Source organism: Calypte anna, chromosome 22 (genome assembly GCF_003957555.1).
Source record: "Calypte anna isolate BGI_N300 chromosome 22, bCalAnn1_v1.p, whole genome shotgun sequence".
Taxonomy (NCBI): Eukaryota; Metazoa; Chordata; class Aves; order Apodiformes; family Trochilidae; genus Calypte; species Calypte anna.
In genome coordinates this window covers 4,605,872-4,625,417 of record NC_044267.1, presented here as the reverse complement: position 1 = coordinate 4,625,417, position 19,546 = coordinate 4,605,872, and the positions used below count along the sequence as shown (strand labels likewise).

General features: G+C 61.2%; 2 protein-coding genes across 3 annotated transcripts; both read left to right on the top strand.

Annotated features, from left to right (window-relative positions):
* Window positions 1–6,450: 6,450 nt before the first annotated feature.
* ADD2 (adducin 2) lies at window positions 6,451–15,564 on the top strand. Its single transcript, XM_030464114.1, has 14 exons — window positions 6,451–6,653; window positions 7,188–7,326; window positions 8,108–8,259; window positions 8,863–8,943; window positions 9,041–9,190; window positions 10,080–10,223; window positions 10,325–10,423; window positions 10,907–11,083; window positions 12,213–12,464; window positions 12,905–13,024; window positions 13,136–13,222; window positions 13,319–13,478; window positions 13,573–13,686; window positions 14,426–15,564. Exons 1-14 carry the CDS (start codon window positions 6,480–6,482, stop codon window positions 14,725–14,727), a joined length of 2,151 nt encoding a protein of 716 aa, XP_030319974.1. The 5' UTR covers window positions 6,451–6,479; the 3' UTR covers window positions 14,728–15,564.
* Window positions 15,565–17,032: 1,468 nt separating this feature from the next.
* Window positions 17,033–19,536, top strand: SNRNP27 (small nuclear ribonucleoprotein U4/U6.U5 subunit 27). Of its 2 annotated transcripts, none has more exons than XM_030464102.1 (6): window positions 17,033–17,102; window positions 18,163–18,277; window positions 18,362–18,481; window positions 18,793–18,872; window positions 18,967–19,031; window positions 19,256–19,536. In XM_030464102.1, exons 1-6 carry the CDS (start codon window positions 17,066–17,068, stop codon window positions 19,361–19,363), a joined length of 525 nt encoding a protein of 174 aa, XP_030319962.1. In that variant the 5' UTR covers window positions 17,033–17,065; the 3' UTR covers window positions 19,364–19,536. The 2 variants fall into 2 exon arrangements, with proteins under 2 accessions (XP_030319962.1, XP_030319963.1); XM_030464103.1 differs by having other exon boundaries at window positions 18,163–18,279; window positions 18,365–18,481.
* The last annotated feature ends 10 nt before the right edge of the window (window positions 19,537–19,546 follow it).

Genomic DNA, 19,546 nt, shown 5'->3' with positions numbered 1-19,546 from the left:
CCTCTTTTCCTTGGACCTTTCCAGGGGTGTTGGCTCCAGCACTGCCCCAGACACCCTGTCCCAGCTCCTGGCCACTCTTTCCCTAAGGGAATTTTCCCCCTCTCCCACCAAACCCTCCTCTTTTCCTCACATGTCAGCAGCAGCCCCACACTGGGGTCTGACCTGGCTGCCCTCCTGGCACCCAAACTCCTCCCTGACCTCCCTGGCTCCCATCCCGCTGCCACAATTAGAATCCCAGGGGACATTTTTCCAGTCTCGTGATGGAGCAGCAAATGTCAGAGCTGGAGGGGGTGAAGTTACCCAAGCCCAGCAGGGCAGAGGAGTTGGGATCCGAGCCCTGATGGGGTCAGGATCAGGGAAAGTGGAAGGGATGAACTGGGGGAGTGGAAGGGATGAACTGGGCAGGTTTCCCGGGTGGAGAACAACCTCATCCGATGAGCAACCCATCCCCCCCAGGGCTGCTGGGATTTTCTCCAGGAATTCAGCCCCAGATGCTTCCCAAGTTCCCATTCCTGCCAGGGGGATGCTTGGCCTGGAGCCAAGGAGGCTGCCAAGCTGGGGAGGGGAATTTGGGGTGAATCCCTCTCCCTCCCCCAATTAAAAAAAAAAAAAAAATCAGAAATACTGGGGATGCTCTGGGGCTGGAGTGGGGTGAGTCCCAGCTCAGCTCAGCTCCCCGGGGGTGCTGCAGGGTCTGGGGGGGTCAAACCTGGGGGAAAAAGGAGCAGATAAAGTGCCTGGGGTCAGAGGACGTGGTGGGAAGAGCAGCCCTGTGCCTGCTGCCAGGGCTCTGAACCCCAAAGGCTGCAGCCCTAAAACCCATCACCCCTAAAAACATGGTCCCTAATTACCATGACCCCTAATAACTCAGGCCCCTAAAGAACCTGGTCCCTAATAAATATGGCCCTTAATAACTGTGACCCCTTAGAACTCTGTCCCCTAATAACCACTACTGAGAACCCTAATAACTGGCACCCTAATTAATGAAACATGAAGTAATTAGGACCCCTAATACCTGGCACCCCTAATAACTAGCACGCTGGAAGAAAATGACTCCTAATAACTGGGATCCCTAATAACTGGAACCCCTAATAACCAGGACCCCTAATAAATGGCACCCTAATAAATGGCACCCTAATACCTGGCAGCCCTTGTAATTTGCACCCCTAATAATTGGGACCCCTAATAAGTGGCACCCCTAATAACTGGGACCCCAATAACTATGACCCCTAATAACTGGGACCCTTACTAATTGGCAACCCCTAATAAAGGGATCCCCTAATAATGCCACCCCCATTAACCAGGGCCCCTAATAAACTGGCACCCCGAATAAAATGACCCCTAATAACCGTGACCCCCCATAACTGGGACCCCCGTGGGTGGCTTTAATCCTGGGCTTACTGGGTGAGCTGGGTTCCCCACCCCTGCCCGGGGCAGCAATAATGGGATTATCCAGATTTGGGACAGGGAAGCTCATTAAGGAGCATTAAAGAGGAAAAAATTGGGGTTTCCGAGGCTCTATTCATAGCTCGGGTGCATTTTGGGCATTTCCGAGGCTCGGTTTGGGCTGCTTTGGGGTTTCTTTGCAATTTGCACCTCACACACCCCCACACACACCCCCGTATCCCTGTGGGGAGGGGGAAGGCAGCAGCACCCCAGGGATCCAACCCCCCCCCACCTCAGACTTGGGGAAACTGAGGCACAGCAGCCTCAGAACGGAGGAGTGCACCCCCCACACCCCCCCACACCCCATGGGGCACCCACACCCCACCAGCACCCCCAAACCCCCCCAGGAAATCGGGGGGATCCCCCTCAGGGGGGGCTTTTCTCCTCCCCCACCCCGGGGAAGGGGCTGGGATGAGGATCCGGGGTGCCCAGGTCTCCGTTTTTGCTGTGAAAAAGGCAATTTTCCTCTTCTTTTTTCCCCTCCCCCGGCGGTGCCCCCCCCACTGCTCGTGCTGTGGGCTCTGACTGCCACCTACCGAACCGAACCGAACCTCCTCCCTGGCTCCAAAACTCACCCTTTTCCTCACCCAAAAGAACTTGTTGGGGTTTTTTCCCCCCCCCCATTTTGAAGGGACTCCCAAAACCCCCAAACCAAACCCTGGGGGGGTCACACAAAATGTCAGCTGCCCCCTCCCCAGTTTGAACCCCGGGGGGGGGGGTTTTGTAGTTTTAGGACCTTTTGGGGTTTTTTTTTGAGGTCAAAACTTTGTGGCTACTGAGTGGGGAAACTGAGGCACGGCTCCAACCCCCTCCGGGCCAACCCCCCCCTCCCACCTTGCTCCTTAACCCAACCAGGCCCCACCTGTGGCTCGTTGGGCTACCGGGGGGTATTTAAGGGCCCCTTTTTGGGGCTGTTTCCCTCTCTTTTGGGGCAGCGGGAAGGGGATGGGGGAAGCTGGCGGAGCTGGGGGGAGGCAGGGGGGGGTCCTGCTGCCCACCCCCCCTCCTGAGGTGCTGGAGGGGCTGCTGAGGAGGCACCACGGCCCCTTGCCCCAGGTAGCCACCATCAGTCGCCTCCGCAGGCAGCCGGCCGGGGGCTACCGACCCGCGGGGGACCTGGCGGACATCCTGGTGAGGAGACAGGAGGCCAACGCCAAGGAGAGAGAGAGGGTGAGGGGACCCCCCCCAAAAATAAACCCCCCAAAAGAACACGCCCCACAAGCCCCGTCCCCCCAAAATCCCTCCACCCCAAAAACCCAACCCCTTCCCCCCCCCCAGGAAATCCCTCCCACCCCCCAAAAAAATCTCTAACCCCCCCCCCAAAAAAAATTACCCAAAAAACGCCTCCAAAAAACACCACTCCCCCCCAAGAAAACACCCCAAAAAACCCACCCCCCAAAACAACACCTGCTCAAAAAAATACCTCTCTCCCTAAGAAATACCCCTCACCCCCAAAAAACAAACACCCCACCCAGAAACACCCCTCCCCCCCCAAAAAATGCCCCCCCCCGAAATATAAATTAAAAAAACAAACAAAAACCGAAAAAAAACCCCAAACCAAGCCCCACCCCAACCCCTGGGATGTCCCCACAGGTGGCACCCAGGGCCACCCCCCCACCAGGGAGCCAATGTGCCACCAAACTGGGGGGGCTGGTTTAATCTGGGGGGGGCAGTTCAATTCTGGGGGGGCTGCTTTGATCCTGCAGGTCCTGGTTTAATCCTGGAGGGGCCTGGATTAATTAGGGGGGGGGGAGAGGCCTGGATTCATCCCAGGGGGCCTAATTTAAACTGGGGGGGTCTGGTTTAATCCTGGGGGGGCCCAGGTTAATTCTGGAGGGGTCCTGATTTAAAGTGGGGGGGTCTGGTTTAACCTGGGGTCCCTGTTTTAATCCCAAGGGTCTGTTCTGATCCAGGGGTGTTGGTTTAACCCCAAGTGGTGGTTCTGGTCCCGGGGGTCCTGGTTTCATCCCGAGGTTCTGTTCTGGTCCCGGGGGTCCTGATCTCATCCCGAGGTTCTGTTCTGAGCCCAGGGGTCCTGGTTTCATCCCGAGGTTCTGTTCTGGTCCCGGGGGTCCTGATCTCATCCCGAGGTTCTGTTCTGAGCCCAGGGGTCCTGGTTTCATTCCAAGGTTCTGTTCTGAGCCCAGGGGTCCTGGTTTCATCCCGAGGTTCTGTTCTGATCCCAGGGATCCTGGTTTCATCCCGAGGTTCTGTTCTGATCCTGGGGGTCCTGGTTTCATCCCGAGGTTCTGTTCCTCTCCAGATCCGGAACCTGAACTCGGGGTTCTCCCAGCTGAAGGCTCTGGTACCGCTGGTTCCCCGGGACCGCCGGCCCAGCAAAGCCGATACCCTGCGGGCAGCTGCCGAGTACATCCGCCTGCTGCGGGGGGTGCTGGCAGAGACCCCCCCCAGGTACACGGAGCCCCCCCCGCTGCTGCCATCCCCAGTCTGGAGATGGGAGGTGTTTTGGGGGGCGGGGGGGTCAGTAATGGGTCTTTTCTCCCTTTTTTGTCCCCGCCGCAGGAGAAGCAAATGGGGCTGGGGGGGGCAGCTGGGGGGGCTCCTCCTCCTCCTCCCCCGACCGGACCTGGCAGTGACCCCCCCTGTCCCTGGGGTTCTTCTGTTCTGCCCCCCTGCCCGGGACCACCGCAGGAGAGGGGGGGGGCGGTGAGTTGGGGGGCGACAGAGGAGGGGGGGGTGAAGTAGGGGGGACCCTATGGGAGACACAAATACCCGGGGGGGGGAAGGGGGGGTTCCCCTTAGGAGGGGGGGGCACACACCCTGGGAGGGGGGTGACACTGGGGGGGGGGGGGGAGGCTCCTTGGGGGAGATGAACTCCGGGGTGGGGGCACCCTGGAAGGGGAGGGGGCAGCTGGGGGGTGACACACACTTTGGGGAGGGGGGCACACACTGGGTGGGGGCCCCTGGGGACATGAACACAGCCTGGGGGGCACCTATGGGAGGGGAATGAGCCCTTGGGGGAGGGGGTGACACTCAGGGGGGTACCCAAGGACTGGGGGGACACTCAGGGGTTTTGGGGTGCCATAAGCCAGGGGGGTTTTTAACTCAAATTTAACACACACTCCCCCCCCCCAGGAAAAAAACAAAGCCCCAAAATGTGTCAAACAAAATAAAATCATTTAATTTTATTTTTTTCAGCAGAAGTTGCCTGCTGACCCCTAACACTCCCGGGGGGGCCCCGGCGGGATGGCCCCAAGGTCAAGGATTCAGCACTTTTTTTTTTTTTTTTTTTTTTCGGGGAGGGGGGGGATGTTCGGGGGCTCGCGCACCCCTCCCGACCCCAAAACGAGGGGGGAAACATTAATAGTGCCATTAAAATATAATTAGTCATTAGCGATCGCTCCTCCCCCCCCCAGGTTATTTATTCGGCTCCCAATTAATTAATTATAAAATGGGGGGGGGAGGTGCCTGGGGGTCTTCCCCCTCTTCGGATACCTTGGGGGGGGGGGTCTGGGGGTTCCCCCTCCCCGTGAGGGGGGGCGGGGCGGGGCCAGGCGGGGGGTGGTGGCTGAGGGAGGGGGGGCTGGGGGGGGGGCGGCCCTTTGTCAGGATGCTCTGAGGAGGAGGAGGAGGAGGAGGTGGGTGACGGCAGCATCCCCCGGCAGCAGCATCCCCCCCCCGGGAGGGTGGGAGATTAGGGAGGGGGGGGGATATAGGGAGGCCGAGGGGGGGCACTCTGGGTGAGACCCCCCCCTTATTTTCAATCTTTTGTCTCAGCTGCATGCAGGTAGAGGGGGGGGCAGCGCATCCCATCCCTGCCCCCTCCTTCCCATCCCCAGGCCTTGATCCTCCGGGGGTGGTGGGTACCGGACCCCCCCCTCGTTAATCCGAGGGGGGAGGAGATGCTAAACACACACCCCCCCCCCTTAAAAAAAACCCCAAACACCTTATTTTGAGTGATTTCTGCTCCGCCATCCCTGCGGATGCCGCAGCGGCGCTGGGTGCGGCGCGGGCGGAGGTGGGGGGGATGCTGGGGGGGGGGGGGGCAGGACAGGACACAACCCCCCCAACCCCTCCGCACCGAGTGCTGGGGGGGCATAGACACCCCCTGCTCACCCCGGGTTTATCTGGGGGGGGGGAAGGATTCCCACGGGGATGCTCAGAGCCTCCCCCTCCCCCCTTCCCTCCCACGATGCTTCTCCCCCTCCCCCATTTTGTCCCCCAAAAGTGGGGACCCCCCCGGTTTTAGAGGAGCCCCCCCCCCCCCGCCTTCCCTTCCAGGTCGGTGCCATGGAGGGGAAACTGGAGGGGGGGGACACAGCAGGGGGGTCTGCTTTGGATGTGTGAAATATGGGGGGGGGATGCAGGTGGGGGTTGGGGTTGTGCTCTGCTTGCTTCCCCCCCCCATATTTTGGGGATCAGTGGGACTGGGGGGGCTCCTTTGCCCCCAAACACCTCATTGATGGTGATCACTTTTTTTTTGGGGGGGGGGTGGTATTTTGGGGGTCTGTGACATCCACTGGGGTCACCACTGGTGGCACTGACTGGGGGGGTTGTGGGTGGGGGGGTGTTCCCTGGTGGTGCCCCCATGGGTGCACTGAGCTGCCCCTGTTCTCAGCCTTTATTTTGAGGGGGGGGGAACTGAGGCCTCCCTCCCCCTTCCAGCTGCCAACTCATCACCCTGCTGGGGACACCGGACTTTGGGGGTCACTGAGCCCCCTATGGGTGTGATGGGTTGAGTTTGGGTTTTGGGTTGTTTTTTTTTCTGGGGGGGGGGGGGTCAGGAGCCTCAGTTTCACCCCAAGGCTGAGGACGGGGCAGCTCAGTGCACCCATGATCCCCCCCAGGGAAGATGGGGGGTGTGGGGGTGGTGACACCACCCCACATTTTGGGTTCTGTGGACCCCAAACCACCATCCCTGCCCCCCCATAATCCTGGGGGGGCCCCCCCGTCCTGTCCTCCCCCCGGTGCCAGCAGGGCGGGGGCCATGGGGCCTTATCTGTGGGTGCAGGCAGGGCGTGGGGTGTCTGGCAATCTGTCCCTCAGAGGTGGCTGTCCCCCTGTGTGTCCCCATGGTCAGGATGAGTGTCACCGCCACCCCCCCGCCCCTGCCCTCGCCCCCCACCCCACGGCCCCCCCAGGAGGAGCCCCCGGAGCTGCAGGGCCGCAAGATGGCTGCTGGCCTGCGCCAGGACCTGGGCCTGACCGAGCAGAGGAAGAGGGTGACCATGATCCTGCAGAGCCCGGTGAGGGGTGCCCTGGGGCACTGGGGACACCCTCCTGTCCCCAGTCCCATCCCTCCTGTCCCCAACCCATCCCTCCTGTCCCCAGTGACATCCCCAATCCCATCCCTCCTGTCCCCAACCCCATCCCTCCTGTCCCCAGTCCCATCCCTCCTGTCCCCAGTCCCATCCCTCCTGTCCCCAACCCATCCCTCCTGTCCCCAACCCATCCCTCTTGTCCCCAACCCATCCCTCCTGTCCCCAACCTCATCCCTCTTGTCCCCAACCCATCCCTCCTGTCCCCAACCCATCCCTCCTGTCCCCAGTGATGTCCCCAACCTGTCCCCACTGCTGTCCCCAACCCACCCCCCTGACCCCTGTGACATCCTCAACCCATTCCCCTGTCCTCAGTCCCATCCCTCCTGTCCCAAATGCTGTCCCCAACCTCTGCCACCAGCCCCACGGTGCCACCTTCCCTGGGGCACCAAACCCGTGGTGATGCCACCAGTTGGTGCCCAAGCTGGGGGAGGTGACACCAGCAGGGTCCCTGTGCTGCAGTCCTTCAGGGAGGAGCTGGAGAGCCTGATCCAGGAGCAGCTGAAGCAGGGGAACAACTCATCCCACGTCTGGGCCCTGCGCCAGATCGCTGACTTCATGGCCACCACCTCCCCGGCTGCCCTCCCCACCTCCCCCATGGGTACGGACACGGGGGACCCCGGGGGGGGGTCACGGGGAGGGGGGGGTTTGGTGCTGTTCTTCAGGGGGTGATGGGTTTGTGAGGTTGGAGGTGAGGAAGCATCTGGCAGGGCTTGGGGTTTCTCTTTATTAAAGTGGGAGGGGGTCTGGGGCACAGGGACAGAGTAGGGGTCACCCTGCAGACCCCAACCAGGGGCATGAACCCTTGGGATGCCACCATCCCCTTGGAGGCCACCAACCCCTCGGAGGTCACCATCTTCTTGGAGGCCACCAACCCCTGAGGTCACCAACCCCTTGGAGATCACCAAATCTTGGAGACTACTAAAACCTTCTGGGGGGCCACCAAAAGCTTGGAGGCCACTAAATCCCTTGGGGGGGCACCAAACCCCTTGGATGCCACCAAATCCATGGGTGCCACCAAACCCCTTGGGAGGCCACCAAACCCTTGGATGCCATCAGACCCATGGGTGCCACTGGATCCTTGGGTGCCACCAAACCCCTTGGGAAGACCCCAAACCCTTGAATGCCTCCAAACCTGTGGGTGCCACCAAACCCCTTGGATGCCACCAAACCCATGGGTGCCACCAGCCCCTCTGGATGCCCCCAACCCCTTGGAGGCCACCAGATCCTTGGGAAGCCACCAAACCTTTGGATGTCACTAAACGTATGGGTGCCACCAAACCCATCTCCATAACCTGTAGCCCTCTGCTCCCCCGGGGTTGGGGGGGGTCATTCCCATCCCTCCCACCTCCCTCTCTGACCCCTCTCTCCCCTGTCCCCAGGGCTGGTGGCTGTCACCCCCATCAATGACCTCCATGGCCCCGAGGCGCCGGTGTTGGCCAAGGGGGAGCGGTTGATGCGGTGCAAGGTTGGGAGCATCCATCGCCTGCTGGACCTCTACGGCTGGGCCCAACTGGGCCATGCAGCTGTCACTGTGAGCACCAACACCAAACTCTTGGGGTTTGTTTTGGGGGGGTCTTAGGTGGAGTTTTGGGGGGGGTTGAAGGCGGTTTGAGGGATTAGAGGGAGGTTGGGGCGGTTCAGGGTGAGGGGGTCTGGTGGGATCTTGAGGGAGGGTGGGGGTTGGGTGGTATTTGGGCTCTGAAGGGATTTCAGTGGGGTGGGAGAGGCTTTGGGGGGGATTTAGGGTGGTATTGGGGGTTTTGAGGGTAATCTGGGGGGTGGTGGGGAGTCTGGAGTCGTTAGTGGGGAGGGGTTTGGGGTTTCTTGGAGCTTTTAGAGGGTTTGGGGAAGGTTTTTCGGTGTTTTGTGGGGATTTGAGGGCAGACCTGGGGAGTTGGGTTTTTAGGGGGTGTTGAAAGGCAGGGGGGATCTGGGGTGGTGGGAGTCTGGGGAGGCGTGGTGGAATTTTTTGGAGGTGTGGGGGTGGAGTTTTTGAGGGGGGTTTTGGGGTTCTGGGGGATTTTTTGAGGCAGGTCAAAGTGATTTTGGGCGTACGACATCTTTTGAGGGGGTGGGCATTGGTTTATTGGGTTTTTTAATATTTTTAAATATTTTTGTTTCCCCCCTGGCTCAGCTGCGGGTCAGCAAGGAGCAGGAACATTTCTTGGTGGCCCCACAAGGCTTGGCCAGCAGCGAGGTGACAGCCGCCAGCCTGGTGAGCATCCCCACCACCCCCCCACCTAAACCCCGGGAGGAGAAGGGTGCCGGGGGGGATTCCAGCTCGAAGATCCCCAACCAAATCCCTTCTCCAGGTGAAGGTGAACGTGCTGGGGGCCGTGGTGGAGCCGGGCAGCACCGGCTTTGCCCCTGACACCCGCAGCTTTGGGCTCCACGCCGCCATCTACGCCGCCCGCCCCGACGCGCGCTGCATCATCCGCCTGCACACCCCCGCAACAGCCGCGGTAAAAGGGGGGGGGGGGTGGAAAATAAGGTGGGAAAAGGTGGAAAAAATCCCTCCCCGTGGAGTCAGGAGGGGCAGGGCAGGGCGTCTCGCTGTCTAAAGGCCTCTGAGGAGGGGTGGGGGGTGCTCGGAGCTGCTTCGCGGTGGCTTCAGCAAACGTTTCTGTCTCGGGGGGTGTGGGGGGTGTGTGGCTGCCTGCTGGAGGCATGGAATGGCTTGGAGGGACCCTCAAGATCTCCCAGGGACACCCCCAAGGACACTTCCCACAGCCCAGGGTGCTCCAAGCCCCATCCAACCTTCAACACCTCCAGGAATGGGGCAGCCACAGCTTCTGGGGGCAACCAGGGGCTCAGCACCCTCACCCCAAATAATTTCTCCCTGAAATCTCATCTAAATCTCCAGTTTTTCAGCTCAAACCCTTTCCCCTCATCCCATCCCTCCAGGCCCTTGTCCCAAGTCCCTCCCCAGCTTTCCTGGAGCCTCTTCAGGCACTGGAAGGTGCTCCAAGGTCTCCCCATTGCTCCCTTCTCTTCTCCAGGCTGAACACCCCAACTCTCAGCCTGGCTCCAGAGTGCTTGGATCATCTCCATGGCCTCCTCTGGACCCACTCCAGCATCTCCACACCCTTCCTGTTTTGGGCACCTCCCAAATCTCTCCCCTCTCAGTTCAAACCCTTCTCTCTCACCCCATCTCTCCAGCTCCTTGTCCCCAGTCCCTCCCCAACTTTCCTGCAGCCCCTTCAGGTTCCTCTCCAGGGCTGATCCAAGATCCTGGCACCGACTGATTCGGAAGCACAAACCCCTCATTTCCCACCGAGGGGGGTAGGGATTCGGGGGAGGGCTCAGGGCTGGTTTTTGTGTCACTTTTTGTGTCACTTTGCCGTGTCCCAGGTGTCAGCCATGCGCTGTGGGCTGCTGCCCATCTCCCGCGCTGCCCTGCTCCTGGGGGACGTCGCTTACTACGACTTCAGCGGGGAGGTGGAGGACGAAGCCGACCGGGTGGAGCTCCAGAAATCCCTCGGGCCCACCTGCAAGGTGAAGGGGACACCTGGGGACAGGGCGTGGTGGCACCCGCCCTCCCCTCCCCTGCCTGACGTGTCACCCCCTCCCTCCCTCCCTCCCTCCCGCGGTGACAGGTCCTGGTGCTGCGCAACCACGGGGTGCTGGCCCTGGGGGACACTGCCGAGGAGGCGTTTTACACTGCCTTCCACCTGCAGGCTGCCTGCGAGGTCCAGGTGAGCACAGGGCATGCACTGAGCTGGCCACGGCCTCAGCTGCCACCAGGGTGCTCTGGGACCAGGCACTGAGCTCTGTCTGGGCTCAGCTGTCACCAAAGTGCTCTGGGACCATGCAGTGAGCTGTGTAAGTCCTCAGCTGCCACCAGGGTGCTCTGGGACCAGGCACTGAGCTGTGTGTGGGCTCAGCTGTCCCCAAGGTCTCACTGGGACCATGCACTGAGCTGTGTGTGGGCTCAGCTGTCCCCAGGGTCTCACTAGGATCATGCACTGAGCTGTGTAAGTCCTCAGCTGTCCCCAAGGTGCTGTATGATCATGCACTGAGCTGTGTCTGGGCTCAGCTGTCCCCAAGGTGCTGCGGGACCATGCACTGAGCTGGGCACGGCCTCAGCTGCCCGTGTGGTGCCAGGACAGCCCACTGGTGGCCGTGGGCAGGTCAGGGCCCAGCCCTCATCCCCGGTGTCAGCCGTGTCCCCCCCGCAGGTGTCGGCGCTGGCGAGCGCGGGCGGAACCCAGAACCTGATCGTGCTGGAGCGGAGCAAACACCGCGCCCAGCAGGTGGGGTCCGTGCGCTGGGCAGGGAGCACCTTCGGGCCCATGCACAAAACTCGCCTGGGGGAGCACGAATTCGAAGCCCTGATGAGGATGCTGGACAACCTGGTGAGCACCCAAAGGCACCCAAAACACCCCTCAAAAAAAAAAAAAATCTCATCATTTTCATAGAATCACAGAATGGGTTTGAAGGGTTGGAAGGGACCTTAAAGCTCATCCAGTTCCAACCCAACCCCACGGGCAGGGACCCCTCCCAGATCCAACCCCACGGGCAGGGACCCCTCCCACCAGCCCAGGGTGCTCCAAGCCCCACCAACACCTCCAGGGATGGGGCAGCCACAGCTTCCCTGGCAGCCTGGTCAGTGTCTCAGCACTCTCACACCAAAGAATTTTTTTTCTCATGTCCAACCTCAATCTCCCCTTTCTCTCCAAGTTTTAACCCATTTCCCTCATCCTCTCCCTACCCCCCATGTCCAAAGCCCTCCTCCAGCTTTCTTGGAGCCCCTTCAGGTATTGGAAGGTTGCTCTGAGCTCACCTGGGAGCCTCCTCTTCTCCAGGCTGAACACCCCCAATCCCTCAGCCTGGCTTCCCAGGGAGCTGCTCAGCCCTCTGAGCATTTCAGTGCCTCCTCTGGACACCTTCCAGGAGCTCTGTGTCCTCCTTGTGTTGGGGACTGGACACAGTTTATACATAGATAATTTGTTTATTTTAATCTTTTTAATCTGATGGAGCAGGTCCAGAGGTTTTGGGTTTTTTTTTTCCTGGCTACAGAAATGCTCAGGGGGTGGAACAGCTCTGCTGTGAACACAGACTGAGGGACCTGGGGTCGTTCAGCCTGGAGAAGAGGAGGCTCCAGGGAGAGCTAAGAGTGACCTTCCAGTACCAGAAGTCACTCCAGGAAGGCTGGGGAGGGCCTGGAGTGATAGGATGAGGGGCAGTGGTTTTAAATTAGAGAAGAGGAGATGTTAGGAGAAAGTTCTTTATCATGGGGCAGTGGAGAAATGGAGTGAGGTGGTTGAGGTCCCATCCCTGGGGATGTTCAAGGTGAGGCTCTGAGCAGCCTGATCTGGTGAGGGTGTCCCTGATACTGCAGGGGTTGGACTGGGTGAGCTTTAGAGGTCCCCTCCAACCCAAGTGGTGATTCTGTGATATTCTGTGATGATTCTGTGACATTCTGTGATGATTCTGTGACATTCTGTGACATTCTGTGGTGTCTCTGTGGTGTCTGTGCCCCAGGGTTACCGCACAGGCTACACCTACCGCTACCCCTTCATCCAAGAGAAGAGCAAACCCAAAAGTGATGTCCTGATCCCTGCCACTGTCACAGCCTTTGTCTTCGAGGAGGATGGGGGGGCCCCCGTGCCCACCCTGAGGCAGCACGCCCAGAAGCAGCAGAAGGAGAAGACGAGGTGGCTCAACACCCCCAACACCTACACGAGGGTCAGCGTGGCCGAGGAGCAGCAGGGCAGTGCCAGGACCAAGACAACGGTGAGGGCCAGGGGCTGGGGGGGCATTTTGGGAAGGGGCTCCAGCAGGGCTATCAGGAAATCCCAAAGGGGGTGGGATTCTCTGATTCCACGACTCCTTGATTCCACAATTCCATTATTCCATGATTGGGAGGTACAAAAAAACCAAAAACCAAAAACCACTCAGCTGGGATTTTACTGATCCACCAAGTTTTGGTGTGCAGAAACAGCCAGGGACCCTCCCAGGGTCAGTAAATGCCTCACATGGTGCCTTTATTTCCTGCAAGCTTTCTTCTCTTCCTCTATTTCCCCCCTTGAGAAAAACAGAAATTATTTTTAAATCCCCCCCAGGCTGCAGGCTGAGCACAAGGGGCTTCACTGGGCTCTCCCCTCTACACAAGATCCATTTATCAGGTTCTCCTCTCCCCACCCCTCCTATTTATCGGGGTCTCCTCTCCCCAGTGGCTGAAAGCAGACGAGGTGGAGAAAGGCAGCAGTGGGACCCCCATCCGGATCGAGAACCCCAATCAGTTTGTGCCCCTCTACACCGACCCCCAGGAGGTGCTGGAGATGAGGAACAAGGTAGGGGCCCAGCCCAAAAAACCCCAAAGATTTTGGGATGTGGGTGTCAGGGGGCTGTGCAGACCCTCAGGGGAGGCTCCTCTCCATCCTCCCCCCTGCTCTGCCCCCCAGATCCGGGAGCAGAACCGTCAGGAGGTGAAGTCTGCGGGGCCTCAGTCCCAGCTCCTGGCCAGCGTCATCGCCGACACCCGCAGCCCCGTAGGTCACCCCGTCCCTGTCCCCAGACCCTTGTCCTCCCCCTAACACCGGTTATTTTTGGGGTGACACCACTCGGGGGGGTGGGGGGTGTCTCAGTCCACAGAGAGCCACCTGGGGGATGCGGAGGCCAAAGAGGCGTCGAGGGAGGAGGCACCCCCAGAGCCCGAGCCCCCGAACCCCTTCAGCCAACTGACAGACCAGGAGCTGGAGGAGTACAGGCAGGAGGTGGAGAGGAAAAAGCTGGAGCTGCTGCAGGGTAGGGTGGGCTGGGGGGCAGCCCTGAGCCCCGATCCCCCCGGGGGGGCTGGCACCCAGCTGACCCTGGCTCCAGCACCTCTCTCTGCTGGCAGGAGAGAAGGAGGCAGTGGCAGAGGAGAGCCAGGCTCCCCCCACCACCAAATCACCCCCTGCCTCCCCCCCACGGAGCCCGACCACCACCCCGGCACCCAGGGAGCCCCCGGAGGGTGAGAGAAATCCCAAATAAATGTCCCCCCCCTGCTCTGCGATGGGGATTCGCTCCACAAAGCCACCACTCTGCCTCCCGTGAGGACAGGGGTGGCTTTGTGGGGTGCAGGGGACACCTCTGTCCCCTCCAGCTGTGATCCCCCCTTTGCTTTATGTCCCCAAGCTCTAATTTGTCCCTGGGCGTTTTGGGGGGGGAGAGGGGAAAGAAGGCATGGCTGGGAGGGGGAGCACAACGTGTGGCTTCTGCCTCTGCTCATCGTGTCTGGTGGTGTCAGTCTGTCTGTCTGTCTGTCTGTCCCACAATGTCCCCCTCTCTCTCTCTCTCCTCCACGCGTGGCTCTCACACCCCAAGGAGTTACCTCTGAGTCCCTGTCACTGTAGTAAGTACGGAGAGACCACCCCTCACTGCGGGGAGGGGACCCTTTGCTCTCTCCGTGGGCTCCTGGGGAGCCCTGAGCCCCCCTGCCCAGGGCCTGGCAGAAGGAAAAACCTTGGGGTGGTCCCTGTCTCCTTGTTGCCTCCTCTTTGTCTCTGCTCCCCTTGCTTGGCTCCCAGCAGCTCAGGCTCTGTGCTTGGCTCCTCCATCCCACCCTCTGCTTGGCCCGCGGGGAAGGGGAGGAAGGGGCTCAGGTCCTGGAGGTTCCCAGTGCTCCTTGCCCAGGTCAGACTGGGGAGGGGGAAGCCCTCCCACCCCCCCTTCCCCCATCCTCACCTCTTCCCGTTTCCCTCCTCCCCCAGGTGACAAGAAGGTGGCCGGTGGGCAAGTGCCAGCTGATCCCAGTGCCCAGAAGGAGCCACCAGAGGTGGTGAACGGGAAGGATGAGGAGCAGAGCACTGAGGAGAGTGTGGGCAAAGAGGGGGGGGACACCACCGGCCCCCCACCCACACACCCCGACACCCCCAAGGAGAAGGAGACAGTGACCAGCAGCCCCGTCTCCCCCGAAGGCTCACCCTCCAAATCACCCTCCAAGAAAAAGAAGAAGTTCCGGACCCCCTCGTTCCTGAAAAAAGGCAAAAAGAAGGAAAAAATCGAATCCTGAGCCTCCCTCCCCCCCAAGGCACCGCTGCAGATGGAAGTGCAGAGGTGCAGCCCGACCCCCCCTGAGTGGAGCTGTTCCCAGGTGGATTCCTGGCTCCAGGCACCTCGTCCCTTCTCACATCCCTCTGGGAAGCACCAGAACCCCCAGTGCTGCCCCCCCCTCACCCAGCTCCTTCCCACGCCTGGGCCTGGGGTCACTGTGGTTTCCCCCCCTGCCACCCACTGCTTGCAGAGCCCTGGTGAAACGTGGGCATCCGCTTGGTTTGAGGAAGCCAAGCTGAGGGTGTTTTGGTGTCTTGGGCTTTTATTATTTGATTTGATGATTATTTGATGTTTTACCTTCTCGTGTCAGGCTCGGCTGCAATGGCACTGCCCTCACCCCTGGGGAGTTGTTGGCTGCTTCCCAGGGGCAATGGGATCAAGCTTGGAGGTTGGGGGGGGGGATTTCTCTGTGGGGGATCACAACCTTCCTGCCCCCCAAAACCTCAGAGCCACTTCCCAGCCCCCTTCTCCCAGTGCCACCATCTCCCTGCCAGGGTTTCACTGCACAAACTGCACCTCCAAGGGACGAGGAGGAGGAGGAGGAGGAGGAAGAACCCTCTGGGAAGTGTCTGCGTTTGATCCAAACTGAGCAAAACTTCACTAAGTGCTACTTGGGGATGAACACGGGCTGCAGAGTCCCCTTCCCTCACTGCCAACACACTGTCCCTGTCCCCACCACCTCCTGGTGACACTGCCTGTGGTCCCCCCGCTCACCCTCAGCCCAGGGCTGAGCCTGGGTCCTTGCTTTCCCCAGCACCTCTTAAAAAAAGAAAAAAGAAAAAAAAAAACCCAAAAATCTCCTCCGTGGCTTTTCCTTCCCTCCAGCCAGCACCCCCTGGAGCAGCCTTCCTGAGGAGAAGAAGAAACCCCACAGCACCCCGGGATCTAGGGGGGCAAAACCCCAACGGGATCCTTCCCCCTCCTCCCCCCAGCCCCAGGGATTTGCCACCTCCTGGGGCTGCTCCCCCCCCAAACCTCCCACAGCCCCAGCCCCCCCCCAGCTCCTCTCCCCAGGGGGCTTGGGGACCCCCAGCACCCCCTTGGAGGGGTCTCAGGGATGATTTTCCCACTCTATTTTCAGTAGTTTGGGTTTTTCAGTTGCTGCCAGGCAGGTCTGGGGTCTGGTTGCTCCCTCCCCAGTTTTGGGGCAGGGGGTGCCCAGGTCCCCGTTGGGCTCCTCCAGGGCACAGGGGGGGACCCTGAGCTCCTCAGCTCCCACCTGGGACCATCCCCCCCCTGCCCCTGCCTCTCTTCCACCCCTGAACCTGCAAACCGAGGCCCTGCAGCCCTTTCCCGGGGGGGGCTCCTTATTACCACGGATTTAAGGCTCTCTGGGGCCATTTTTGTCACCTTGCCTGTGAGCCAGGGGCCAGGACAGCCCCTCCTGGGAGTTCCAACACTGCCACAGCCCCTTCTCTCCCCCTCCCTGGGGTCTTTCCCCCCCTTTTTCTCCAAGGGGTTTTGCAGAGGGGATTGGGGTTATTCCCCCCCTCCCATGGATGTCCTGTGCAGCGTGGGGACATTGGGGGGACGGCTGCTGAGGATCCCAGACACCCCATGGATCCCTGGGGTCTCCTCCCTGCCCGGCCCCAGCCCCCAGACCCCTTTTCCAATCCCCCAGCCCACAGCCAGGCTCTGGGTGGGTCTGGGGCAGGGCCGTGTCCCTGGCTGAGGGGCAATCCCTGTGCTGGGCACCCCCCGAATTTCACCTTCAGCCCCCAGAGGAGAGGAGGGAGATGGGTGCTCATCCAGCGAGGGAAGGGGGTGCTGGGGGTGCTGGGGGACCCCCCCAGTCTGACAATCCCGGCTGTGTGACCCCCGAATGGGAATAACCCCCCAGTTTGGGTGTGCAGAGCCTGAGGGGTGAGAGGGAGCCCTGGGAATGCTCCAGGCTGGGAAAAGGACTGGAGAGGGATCAGGACAGGCTGGATCCATGGGATGGGGGTCAGGACAGGCTGGATCCATGGGATGGGGCTCGGGACAGGCTGGATCCATGGGATGGGGCTCGGGACAGGCTGGATCCATGGGATGGGGCTCTGCAGAGGGATCAGGACAGGCTGGATCCATGGGATGGGGCTCAGGACAGGCTGGATCCATGGGATGGGGGTCAGGACGGGCTGGATCCATGGGATCGGGCTCTGCCGGGGGGTTCAGGCGCTGGGGAAGGGGCTCAGCCCCCCCCCGGGGGAACCTCCCGGGCCGTGTGCGCTGCGGAACTGAAGTTGCCGGGTGCGGGTTGCCGGGGGAAAGGCGGGTGAGGGACCGGAAAGCGGCGGGACCGGCGCGGAGGGGCGGCCATGGGCAGGAGCCGGTCCCGCTCCCCCCCCCGCAGGGGTGAGGGGAACCGGGGGCACCGGGGACAGGGGAGGGGGCGGAGGGGGCACCGGGAACAGCGGGGACAGCGGGGGACGGGGGGACAGGGGACAGGGGACAGGGGGGGGCAGCAGGGGAGAGTGGGGGGGACGGGGACGGGGAGGGACAGAGGGGGGAAGGGACCGGGGACAGGGACGGGGGGAGAGCGGGAGGGGGCAGAGGGGACACGGGGGGAAAAGGGGGAGAGGATGGGGGGGGGGCAGAGCAGGGGGGGCCGGGGACAGCGGGAGGGGGCACCGGGGGACAGAGGGGGACACGGGGGGGGACAGCGGGAGGGGCCGGGGGGACCCAGCCCCAGGACGGGCAGAGCCCCGGGGAGCCCCGCCAGGGCAGGGAGGGCTTTGGGGGGCAGAGGCTCCTTCCTCCTCCTCCTCCTCTTCCTCCTCCTCCTCCTCTCTCTTCTTTTCCTCACCCCACTCCTCTGCTCCTTCTGCTCCCTCTGCTCCTTTCTCTCCTCTCCTGCTTCTCCTCCATCCTCCCGCTCTCCTCCTTTCCTCTCCTTTCTCCTCCATCTCCCACTTCTCCCTCTTCTCTCTCTTCTCCTTCTCCATCTCCTGCTTATCCCTCCTCTTCATTCCCGTCTCCTTTTCCCTTCCCTTCTCTTCCCTTCTCCTCCTCCCTCTTCTTCCTCTCCTCTTCATCCTTCTCCTCTTCCCTCTCTCTTCTTCTCCCTCTTCTTTTCCATCTCTTTTCTTTACCTCCTCCTCTTGCTGCTTCTTCCTCCCTCTCCTCCTCTTCTCCTTTCCCCTTCTCGTTGTCCTTCTTTTCTCCTCCTCCTTTTCCCTCTTCTCTTTCTCCCCCCTTTTTTCCTCCCTCTTTTCCTCCCTCTTTTCCTTCTCCATCCCTCCTCCTTCCCTCCTCCTCCTCCCTCTCCTTTCCCTCCCCTCCCGGGGGTCCCGGGGCTGGGTGAGGAGGGGGCTGCCGGGTGGTGGGGACGGTGGAATTCTCCCCAGGGTTGCTGAGAGGGGGGGACACAAAACAGCCCCCAGATCCCATCACCCCCGCTCCCTCCTCCCCGCAGAACGCCGCCGTTCCCGCTCCACCTCCCGGGACCGGGAGAGGCGGCGCCGGGAGCGGTCGCGATCCCGGGAGAGGCGGAGGAGCCGCTCCCGCTCCCCGCACCGCCGGCGCTCCAGGTGAGGGCTGGGGACACCGCCATCCCCTAACCCCCCCTAAACAAAACCCCACAGCGGTGTCCCCAGCCCCCCCTCCACACTCAGGTCCCCCCCCCCCGCGCCGGCACCGCTCGGGATCCTCCTCCCCCCCGCGTCCCAAGGAGCGGCGGGAGGAGGAGAAGAAGGACCCGAAGGATGCCAAGGGGAAGGAGCGGCAGATCACGGGTGAGGGGGGATCGCTCCCCACTGAGCCCCACTGAGCCCCACTGAACCCCACTGAGCCCCACTGAGCCCCACTGAACCCCACTGAACCCCACTGAGCCCCACTGAACCCCACTGAACCCCACTGAACCCCACTGAGCCCCACAAACCCCACTGAACCCCACTGAGCCCCACTGAGCCCCACTGAACCCCACTGAACCCCACTGAACCCCACTGAACCCACTGAACCCCACTGAGCCCCACATTCCCACCTCGGCAGGGGGCAACCCCCCCCCCCAAAGCCCCCTCCCCACCTTCCTCATCATCTCCCCCAGAGGAGGATCTGCAGGGCAAGACAGAGGAGGAGATCGAGATGATGAAGCTGATGGGATTCGCCTCCTTCGACACCACCAAGGTGAGGGGGGGGCAGGGCTCCTTTTGGGGAGAAAAGCCTGGATTTTGGGAAGGGGGGGAGGGGATAGTTTGTCTCCTTTGTTTGGTTCCCCCAGGGGAAGAAGGTGGAGGGGGCTGCCAATGCCTACGCCATCAACGTCTCCCAGAAGAGGAAGTACAGGTGGGTTTTGGGGTGGATTCAGGAGAAAAGGGGATTTCTGGGAGGGGAGAGGGGAGGAACGGGGTGGCTGGGGGAGGGGACACCCCCCCGGCTGTCACCTGCCCCCTGCTTCTGCTTTGGGGCAAGAAAAGCCCAATTTGGGTCTGATTTGGTTCTATCAAACTGGAGGGAAAAGTTGTTGTTTTTTTTTCCCCAAACGAGGGTTTTTGGTGCTTTTCCCCCAGGCAGTACATGAACAGGAAGGGGGGGTTCAACAGACCCCTCGACTTCATCGCCTGAGCTGGGATTTGGGGTGGATTCCCTGGAATTCCCGTTTTCCTGCTGGTTTCTGACCTCCCCCCCCCTGCTCCGTGTCCCTCCCCAGCTCTCAACCCCTCGGGATCTTTTCCCTTTTATTTCTATAACTCAGTGACAGGAGGGGGGGGCAGAACCCACCCCACCCCCCAACCCCCAACCCCCCCCTCTCCTCGGGTGTCCCAGATTTATTCAATTTATATCAATAAATCACAGCACCC